We start from the raw sequence: 11,251 nt of genomic DNA, 5'->3' as shown, positions 1-11,251 counted from the left end.
GAGGAGGGCTGTGCACAAGGGGCCGAAGCTAGGCGTCTCCTAAGGGATCCAAGTCTAGCGGCTCAGGGGACTGAGTGCAGGAGCTCGGTGCTCACTCTCCGGTGGCAAGGGAGACTGCGAGGCACAAAGGGCCGCTTGGTGCCACAGAGAGATACATGAGACCCAAGACTTCCAAAAGATGAGGCTCTGAAATTTTAACTTAGCATCCACAGGCAAGAAACAGAATTCTTTTTGTATTTATCTCATGCAATGAGTGCTATTTAACTACCAAAATGGCGTGCACTGATTGGTGGCCCTGCTCCAGCAGGGCAGGGTCGACGGCGCGCAAAGGAGGCCATGGGACACAGGAGCTCCCTCTCAGCCCGGCTAGGGGGAGGCTTACATATGCACACAGGTCACGTAAGTTCTGAAGTGCTCAGAGAACCCTGAAGAAACAACCGTGCCAAGGCGGCTTTGCCCCCACGAGCTGCACCATTCCAGAAACGTGTGTGCCTCTGGGCTCCCTGCTTCAGGGCAAGGGCAGCTGCTCACTCTGCATTCGCTTCACTGCTTCCAAAAGCAGAAGGTGCCACAGGCAGAGGAATGGACACAGTTCCACAGGTAGACATTAAAGACGCTGAGCGCCGACAGGCCTTCCTCCTCACAGGCCCACCGCACAGGCAAAATAAGAACGACGTGAGAACGTCCTTCCCGAAGACCAACTCTGAGCCCTCACTGGCCAGAAGTCCTCAGTTCTCCACCGCCAACTTGCGTTACAACCGTGTTTCTGGAGGGCACGACACAGCAGCATAGATACACAAACGACTGGACGACAGGATTCAATGAGAAAAGAGCTTCGAGTGGTTGTGCTTACAGACACGATCACAGGTACAGGGAGGCTGCGCTGGCAGGGAAGCCGGCTCACCTGTGGCTCCATCCCCGCTCCCTGCTCTGCCTCAGGGCTCCACCAGGCTTTACAAAGTGCCAGTGGTGCAGGAAATGGAACCTGCCTGTTCCGCCCACTCCTCTAACCACACTCGGCTGCACGGACCACAACAAACCGCTTTTCCACTAGTGGCGAAATGCCGACTCAGATCCACCCTGCATCCGACTTTCCATTTCTGCTCCATACATAGCAGCCTCTGGCCTCACCATGGGTGACTAGGCTACAAGCAGTGGCCTCGTGAAGGAAAGGCGCCCCCTGCCTGCAGTGCGCCTCACTGCGGGGCGGCTGGATGTCTCTAAGTAAAACCAAACGCAAGTTGTGTTGCCTTGATTCAGACTTGTCTGAAGAAGTGAGATTTAATTGCCAAGGGAGATAAACATTTTAACTGAATGTGTCACCTTGAAAAAAACAAATCGGAGTTGTGTGCTGTCTCACGAATTTCAATTCCTCACTTTGGGGGTTGGCTTGGAAAGTGTAGCATAGGATGGCCTAGAAACAGACTGATAGGCTGTGTTCAGCTGCAGCATTTTCAGACCTCAGTGGTATGTTCACCATCATCTGTTATCTAGCACACAGGCACCGGGCGGGAAAGGATGAGCCATATTTTGCTGGAAGTTAATCATCAAATTGCGGTCCATGGACGTGGCTCAGGAAGGAAGTCTTCTTTCTGGAAAGTCTTGAAACAAATCCAAAAGGAAACCTCCCTACCCAATTTACTAAAGTGCAAACTAAAGGACACGGAGTCCTTGTGAGGATGCCTCGCGGTCTGCCCTGGCGGACAGCTTCTCCAGTGCCTTGCCCCGCTGGGATCACTCCGAGAGCTCTTATGGTGCTGGCCCCCATTCACGCTCACCGTGACAACAAAGGTGCCCACTGAGCAGCCTGCAGTTCCACATCTACCTGACCCTCTAATGTGGTTACTCCCTCACGCGGTCCTCCTTACTGCCTGCCTCCCAAGCGGGGCTCCCTCGAGTCCTGGGAGCAGACAGTGTGTGAAGCTCCCTCCTGGTGCAGTCCTCTGAGCCACAGAGGCCCTGGCTAACTGGCTCAGAGCAGCAGGCCCCTCTTTCCTGGACTTAAAAGTAGTCTCTTCTCCGGCTCTCATCACTGATGAAAGATGGGTTGTACTGTCCAGGGAAAATACAGGAATGACGCGATCCCGGCAACCCTGTGTACGCTGGGTAGAGTCCGTTTCGTTCAAGTTCAGGATTCCTTACACCTGTGGGCTGGTTGTCAAAGACAAAAGAACAAAGGTCAATTTATCCTTCTTGAGTTTAAATATTAACAAAAAGGAATGCTACATTTTAATAAATGTAAGATGGAAGCAGCTATAAATAGCATGGCAAGGTCTGACACAGAACTCAGGACCCTCACAGGTCTCTTTATGAAGCCTAGAATGAGTCTGCTCCTATTTAAAAAGAAGATTAAAAAAAACCCCAAAAACCAAGAAAACACCAAGGGCAGCCCAATGTAGAAAAAAGCCTGGATTTATCTTGTATGGTGTGCTTCTACTGAATCATGATTTTTTTAAAAGTATTTTTCTCTGTGGAGCAAAACTGGCTTTAAATCCTCTGTGGCATTTAGCAGAAGCTAGCATCCTTGAAACTGCACAAAAGGCAATGGACATGAAGGGGGGGCTGACCTTTGCAAGGTCAGATGAGCTCTTCATTGGAGGCAAGCTGGGACTGCAAACAAGGTGACAACAGCGATTCTCAGGTGTCTCTGACCAAATACCAGTTTCATGGTCATGAACTGCTTATCTGCCCTGCGATACAAGCTCCCTGGGGACCGACCTTGCAGTTCCAGCCCTGGCCCCACTAGATAGAGAAACATGCAGGGCGCATGTGCATGCACGCCTCAAATCCTGACAGTGTGGTGAAATGGAGTAGGACTACACTCCAAGGGGGTGCTTTTTCTCCTCCTCACCCCCCTGGTGAGCGAACATGCCCTCTGGCAAACAGACAAAATCAAAACTTCCTAGGACTAACAGGGCTATTTTGAGGAGCCTCCCATAGTAGAAGGAGTAGTTTGTGTGTGCGTGTGCTTGGCAGGAATAAAACACTAGCTGCTGCAGAGAACATACATAGCTCCTGCAAGAGCCCAGTGTGGGACGCACCCAAGCCACACCTGAGCCCACTGTGAGGAACAGCTGCATGCTGTAAGCTCGGGCTCTGCTGCTACATGCTCCGCCTGCTGTTTCTGAGACAAAGATGGGGTCCCTTCACGTTTGTGACTGTATCTATCTAGGCAACTCTTCACCTAACACCATGGAAACATGCAGGGAAGTTGGGTCCTGTTAGTTGCTATTGTTGCTTGTTATTGCAGTATCATGCTGGGGCTCAGGAGTCCCTGGCAAAGGATGGCGTACGTGTACATCCCTCACCTGGGTACAAGGCCTGCTTTGTATGGTTTCATTAAGGGAACAGGGCTTGGCTGAGAAACAGAGGAAAAAGCAAAACTCTATGAGACATATCGGTGAAAATACTTTAACGAGAAGTACATTTGTGTCTGCGTTTCTTGCCCCTTATTCTTTTTTCTTTCTTTTCTTTTTTTTTTTTGAGAGGTTTTTGCTATAAGGCGTGTGCGCTCGCCAGAAAGAGAGAGACATAGAGACAGAAAGCGAGAAATCACCCCCCAGGGGGGATGGCCACGCCGCAATCTCTTCTTCTCCATTCTCCTCTCAGGATCTTGGGCACGCATGCACATGTGCCTGGCGTGAGTTTAAGCCACTGGGTCCAGGACTCAAACTGTGGTCGACTACATGGGAGTCTAACAACATAGCCATTATACCAACTGCTGGTCCCTTGCCCCTTGTTCTTGTTTTTCCTCCAAGTTCAAGTTTTTCAGAGTCCAAGGGAGCAAACAGTTCCATAGCATGAACAAACTCTCCTATCCAGTCTGAACATTCATGGTCAATTCCCATAGCAACCAGAGAGATTATGACTCCTGTTAACATGACTATCTAGTGCCATTAAGTCCCCACGGGGCAAGGTTTCATGTTTATTACCATACCCTGAATGGCTCCACGTGGCATGAGAAGCAGACTAACATCTGTTTCGTTTCCGGCTCAGCTACCTGTGCTCGTGTTTGTTTTATGGCTGACACAGTATTACGTGGAATGAAATGGGCAGTGTGTAGGAATATGACATGGGTTAAGTTCAATGTGGGACAGAAAAAAAATAGGCTTCAAGGTAGTTGCCTACCTTACCAAATGATGCAGCCAAGGGCTGGACTTAGGCAGTTGTTAAAGACTTACTAAGTGTATCACCTTTAAGCCTTTGAGAAGTGCTTGTTGATGATGACATTGACCTGTTCTCTTTACACCTTTTGCCAATCCTCTCTTTGTTATTATTTCAAATTTTGTCGCCGGGTGTGTATGCTCACCAGAGACAGAGAGAGAGAAAGAGGGGAAAGGTAAGAAAGTACTCCCAGAACCAGCAGGTGACATGGTGGTTAAGGTGCTGGACTGCCACAGGGCAGACCACAGATCCAGTCATGGACCTGTGGCTTTAAAAACACATGGAGCGGGCCAGCAGGTGGTGTAGTGGTTAAGACACTGAACTCCTACATGGTCGACTGCAGTTTGCGTCCTAAAAAAAAAAAAAAAAAAAAAAACTAAAAAAAAAAAAAAAAAAAAACAGAAAGTACTCCCTGCCCCATGGGGAATAGTCACACAAAATCCCTTCTCCTCTATTTTTCCTTCTTTTTGGAATTTCAGACACACATGCACATGTGCCCGGTGTGTTTTTCCAGCTGCCAAGTCTGGGGCTTGAACTGTGCAGTCAGCCATGTGTGATCCAACTGCCTTAACCACCACGCCACTGACTGGTGTTCAATCCTTTTGGTTTAACTACCTAATCACATGGCAGACACCAGATTACAAATGAAAAGGTCAAGGACTAAATATCACTCAATTCTTTCTCAATGTTTCAGTTTCCATTCCTGTAACTTAGAAGTAAGCTTGGAAACAATAGGCATTATTGTTACAACTCCACTATAGTAATGCGCTTTATGGAAATACCAGTACGGTGTAAATAGGCTGTAAGTAAACTGAATCTGAATGTCACCATTCTCTTTAACCCTTCTACTAGCGGTAATGCCTTCGTTACTGTACACTAAAACAGAGTTCCTTTACTTCTCAGAGGAAAGGGAGCCCAGGGGCTGCCCTGGCACGGGAATACACACCGAGTAATACACATCCGTCATCTGGAGAAGGTTTTTGGTACTTCCATTCTCGTGCATTTCAATAGCTTCTCGGCCCCATTCTTGTGAACGAGGGTTCTTGGGGTACTCGGCATAAGGGGACATTTGGAAATCTCCACTTTTGAAGATAAGTTTGCTTATGTCATTTTTATTTTTTCTGTGAGGTAAAAATATATGAAAAGTTAGTGAATAAGTTCTGTAAAAAAATGGTATCTGTGTAAATAGTAATAATCATAAAAGAAAATTAAAAAGAAATGGTATCTGTCAAAGCAACGACTAGTATTTTATAGTTTAATTAGACTGAAGCTGCCATTATGTTTCTTGGCAGCTGTCCTCTAAGAAGTATAATTAGTATTATTATTATTTTCTATTTGTGCAAAAAAGCTGCAAAATATATTACAATCCAAAGGAGCCAGGTTATTAGAGGCAGAGGACAAAGACAGTTGCAATGGAGTGGACTTACTCTTAACAGAGATCACTATGTCTTCAGTGTGGCCAGGGAAACCAAAGTCAAAAATTCATAGGATGCCAGTAGAGGGCCCTTAGAACCTGGTCCTGAGGCCCCCAGCCTACCTGCGCGTCAGACTTCATGGGGGAAGAGTCTAGTCTCACCCAGGGTTACTGAATCAAGAAGGCAATGCTGACTCAGCAAAGAGTCCTGCCTTATCCCAGCTACTAGCAAAGCTGGGACTAAAACCCAGGCCTCCCACCTCAAGTCGGCGATCCAAAGCTATTTCACAAATCACAAAAACAAGATGGTTTATTTGTGAAAGAACACACTGAATATTCTCGTTCCAGCAGGCCAGAGAAACGCTGTTATGAGATCGCACTGACTGGATATTGTTGGGATATGTGTTTCTTACTTACCTAATGGGACTAAGGTCTGAAATTTTAAATTATATTTGCCTTGGGAAGACACACACTGACTCACTCAAGGTTATAAAACCAAATGTCCAGCATGCAGCTTAGGCACTGGCCCTTCGTGTAAATTCCGAACAGACCTGCCCTCCTGGGTGGGGTGTCTGGTCTCAAACAATGACTTACTCATTCATAACTGTCACTCCTCCTCAGTCACCAACACTCACGGGCACTTCCCTGAACGGGAACACCACATAGTACAGAACACGCAGCAAGTGTGAGGCTTACATTGCCTTGAGTGCTGGAGTTTTGTCCCCCTAGACAACTGCTCCTCGTCTCATCTACAGAAGTCTGTTTCCACTCACATGGCTTAGCCCTGACAATCTGGTAAATGACAGGCAAAGGCTATACAGTAAGGGCCGCATTCTTGAATGGCCTCTCTGTGGCCTTATTGGAGATAGAGAATACCTCCAAACGTCCTTCATGTCAATTGCAGACAAGACAATGACCTGTTTTGGTAGGTGCCCTCCATTATGTCTAGGTATTTATGTCATTAAGTCTTGCTATTTATATCATCTAAGTTTATCTACTGGGTCATCAGGAAAGTCATAGAGCATTTTTACATAGAAAAGTACATCATGACTTTGCCCCATGACCTAATAAATTTATTATCATCTCAATCAAAGGGTGTCATTTTCTCTTATCTCAGTAATTATAAGATCAGTTCTAGCTTGTCCTCTTCCAATAGAAAGCCAATCCCACTGCCTCGGCGAGCCTAGAACAAGGTTCACCACTCATCTCACACTGCACTGCAACCTCAGTAACCCTATCACCGTTCTTGGTTTCTTTCTTTGTGTCTATGTATCTATAGCTTTACTGAGAGAGAATTCACAGACCATACAGTTCTCCCATTTAATGATGGTTAGCGTATTTGGAATTGTTCAACCACCACCACAATCAACACAAGAACAGTTTTAGCACCCAAGAAAGAAACCTCATGGCCCTACTCATCACTCCTCAATTTCCCCCCTTTTCCCTACTCCACTAGCCCAACCCTAGGCAACCACTAGTCTACCTTCTGTCTCTATTAGATTTGCTAGTTTTGACAATTCATATAATGACATCACACACGAGGTGGTCTTTTGTGTCTGCTTTCTTCCATTGAGCATAATAGTTTCAAGGTTCATCAGGTTACAGCGTGTGTCAGTACTTCATTCCTTTTTATGGCTGAATACCATTCCATTATATGGATATATGGATATATCACAGTTTGTCCATTCATTAGTTGATAAGACACTGGGACTGTTTTCACCTTCGGCTATTATGGGTCAATTGCCATGAATGTTCATGTGCAAGCTTTTTTTATGGAAATGTTTTCATTTTCCCTAGGTATGTAGCTTAGAGAGTAAAAGTGCTGGGTCAGATGATAAGTGTGCATTTTTAACTTTCAGACTTTCTTAAAATTTTCAATAATGATTTATTCATAATTTAGTAACGACTAAAGAGCACAACAATAATTGTGAGAAGTTTCAGTTTTAAGCATGTTATTCGCTGGAATCTAAAGTACTCGTAAGAGTGTTTAGATATATATCTGTTTGGAGTTAGTGGTATATTTTCTGGTTGACTCTCACATATTTTCAGACTTTTTGAAGTGGCTACACTATTTTATATGTCCACGAGTAATGTGTTAGAGTTTTGATTTTTCTATATCCTCACCAACACTTGTTATTTTCTGTTTTTTGTTTGTTTGCTTGTTTTTTGTTTTGCTTTTATATTTCTTTTTTTTTGGAGAGGTTTTTGCTATAGGGTGCATGCGCTCACCAGACAGACAGAGAGAGACAAAGAGACAGAAAGCGAGAAATCACCCCCCAGGGGGGATGGCCACGCCACAATCCCTTCTACTCCATTCTCCTCTCGGGATCTTGGGCACGCACGCACACGCGCCCAGCTTGAGTTCAAGCCACCAGGTCCAGGACGCGAATCGCAGTTGACTACGTGGGAGTCCAGCGACATACCCATTAAGTCAGCTACTGGTCCCTGTTTTTATATTTCTTAGTAGCCATCCTAGGGAGTATGAAGTGGTATGATTTGCATATGAAGTGGTTTTCATTTGCATTTTCCTGATGACTAAAGTGTAGTGTCTTTTCATGTGCTTACTAGGCAATTGTGTATCTTCTTTGGAGAAGTGTCTGTTGAAGTCTTTTGCACATTTTAAATTTGGGTTACCTCTTTATTATTGAGTTCTAAGCATGTTTTTTTTTTTCCTATATTCTATGCACAAGTCCCTTATTAGACATGATTTGTAAATATTTTCTCTCATTCTGTGGTCTGTCTTTTCACTTTCTTTTTTCTGGGGGGGGGGGGTTTTGTTGTTTGTTTGTTTTTTTGCTATAAGGCGCATGTGCCAGAAAGACAAAGAGAGACAGAGAGGTAGAAAGCGAGAAATCACTCCCCAGGGGGGATGGCCACACCGCAATCCCTTCTCCTTCATTTTCCTCTGGGGATCTTGGGCACACGCATCCAGTGTAAGTTTAAGCCACTGAGTCTGGGACTCGAACCGCAGTCGACTACATGGGAGTTCAGTGACATAGCCATTACGCTGACTACTGGTCCCTTCACTTTCTTGATAGTATTCTTTGGAATATAAACATTTTAAAATTTGATAAAGCCCAATTTATCTTTTTTTTTCTTTTGCTACTTCTGTTTTTGGGTTTTTCTTTAATAAAGAAAATAAAATTCCATTTACAATTGTCCTTAGTAACCAGATGGGTTTCAGACCACTTTGCATGTCAAAATCTGCAGATGCTCAAGTCCTTATGCAAAATGGCCTGGTATTTGCATATAATTAAGGCACATCCTCCCCTATACTTTAAATCATCTCTAGATTACTTACAATAATTAATATAATGTAATAGCTATGAAAATAGTTGTTATACTGAATTATTTATGGAATAATAACAAGTGAAAAAGTCTATATGTGTTCAGTACAGATATAACTACAAAGGACATGTCATAACAAGGTAACATTTTCCTGTTCTTGGTTGAATCTGTGGATCCAGAACTTACAGATACGGAGGGTGAATTGACTACACTTCCCTCCCCTTACCCCATGGGCACCAACTATCAAGGAATTCCTTTTCTCCCTTTTATTTCCATAATGGCTTATTGACACATTATAATTTAATATTATAAAGTATTTTTTTAAGAGTACACAGGGAAAGAAACAGGGTCAGAATTGGAACTCTCATTACTTACCTGCAACAGGTAACAATCAGTGCAATGCCGAGGATGAGCAGAAGCCCACCTCCTGCTGCTGCAATTACCACAGTGATGAGCTGATAGGCTAAATGTGAGAAACAGACAACAAAGTGGGTTGACAGGTGGTCATGAGGGACGAGGGATGTCACCCCTCCCAACTCCACAGCCACACCTGTCTCTGCTGGAGACCTTATCTCCCACTTCCTGGTCTCTGGCTGGGAGGGGATCCTTATTGGCTGCCTCTACATTTCCTCTGTATTGAGACCAGTTCCCTTTACAGCCACTTCTATAAGGGTGGAGCCTAAATTCTACCTGCAGATGGACTAAGCCCTGGATCACATTTTCACCAATCCATGATAAAAAAAAAAAGTGAAAAATAAAGTCACAAGAGTTTTTCAAAAATGTATTTCATTTCCATTTTAATAGCTCTTCTATAATCTTAGATTCTGTCCTTCCTACTGCTTGTCTCACTTAAAATGGATGCCTTCTCTCATGTGCAAATTATGACTCAGTAGATCTGGCTTCTAAAAAAATAAATGAAGAAAATACAGAATCTTTTCTTGACCTTTGATGTTATTTTTTGGAACTGATGGTGATACATAGGTATAAAAATTCCTGACTTGGGACCAGCAGATGGTGTAATTACATCGCTGTATTCCCATGTAGTCGACCACAATTCAAGTCCTAGACCCAGTGGCTTAAATTCATGCAGAGAACATATGAGTACGTGACCAAAATCCCACGAGGAGAACAGAGGAGAAGGGACTGTGGTGTGGCCATCCCACCTGGGGGGTGATTTCTTACTTTCTGTCTCTGTCTCTCTAACTCTCTGGCAAGCATATGCACCATATAGCAAAAATCTCTCTCAAAAAAAAAAAAAATTCCTCATCCAGTTTTAGATTCTTACTCAATAAAATAAAAAGGAGGAAATCTGAGGTTAGACTCGCCAATTTTATAAGAAACATCACTGGTCAATTAAGTCCAGAGCCCAAGAATCCCGCATGAACCATGCTAGGAACTAAGTAGGCTCTTCCTTACATTAATTTAATATCAGAAATGAGCTGTGATATAAGTAAGCACATTCACACATAATAAACAGTATTAAACATTTTAATTAATTTGTTTTACACTTGTGTAGTTCTGGCAAACTCATTTTCAATAAACTCCTAAATATTCAGATTGATATTTTTGTTATGAAAATATAATTAAAATTGTGTTCTCAGGCTGTAAAAATCCGGGATGAAGGGCCAGTAGCCAGGTTTCCTTCAGTAAATTAAGATTGGAAGCATGCTGTTTAGGGGTTCATGGTAAGAGGGAGAAGGCACAGAGTTCACCCTCCCGCCCCCTTACTGCCAAGCTCCTGGATTACTGGGTGCTGGCTGAGTGAAGACAGGCAGTGAGCAGACTGTGAGCAAATACAAGCTTTGCAATCAGTTACCTATCCTTTCAGTTATTTTAATTTTTTAAAGTTTATTTATTCGTGTGTCTGTGTGTGTGTGTGTGTGTGTTTGAGAGATTTTTGTATGCCTTTATATTTAATATATATGTGTAGGAGATTTATTTTTGACAGGGTCTTGTCATGTCGGGTCTTCCTGCCTCAGCCTCCCAGTTCACTAGGAACACAAGTTGCCACCACACCCAGCCTGTTTAGGCTGGGCTAGAACCGAACTGGACTTCCACGTGGCCTCGGTCTCCAAGTAACAGTGTTTTAGCAGCATGAGCCACTGTGGCTGAACCTGTCCTTTTATTTAAATAACTAAATACCACACAAGCCAGATTATTATGAAAAAATCTAAGTATTAACATATACAGGACATAAAGCCAAACCATAGTATAAACTCATTCTCTCCCTCACCTCCTGACATATGTCTGCCTTCAGAAGTTTCTCTTTCAACAAAAATGAAGACCAATCTCTTGAATTTCCCCACTTTTCTTCATCTCCACCAACGCTGCCCCTAAGCTACCATGATCTTTGTCTGGAAGCCTGCAAATGCCTCCCAGCTTACT

General features: G+C 44.0%; 1 protein-coding gene across 1 annotated transcript in view; it reads right to left on the bottom strand.

The window, feature by feature from the left end:
• HEG1 (heart development protein with EGF like domains 1) overlaps positions 1–11,251 on the bottom strand; it is a gene marked incomplete at its 5' end in the record, with an annotated part of 92,464 nt that continues 81,213 nt past the window's right edge. The window contains 3 exons of the mRNA XM_006154592.2: positions 1–2,151; positions 5,111–5,285; positions 9,242–9,329. Of these exons, the coding sequence (XP_006154654.1) occupies positions 2,002–2,151; positions 5,111–5,285; positions 9,242–9,329 (413 nt within the window). The remainder of the gene's footprint in view (positions 2,152–5,110; positions 5,286–9,241; positions 9,330–11,251) is intronic.

Source organism: Tupaia chinensis, unplaced genomic scaffold, assembly GCF_000334495.1.
Source record: "Tupaia chinensis unplaced genomic scaffold, TupChi_1.0 Scaffold000415_1, whole genome shotgun sequence".
Classification (NCBI taxonomy): domain Eukaryota; kingdom Metazoa; phylum Chordata; class Mammalia; order Scandentia; family Tupaiidae; genus Tupaia; species Tupaia belangeri.
Note: the sequence above shows the minus strand (reverse complement) of the source record. Positions and strands in the feature narration are given on the sequence as shown.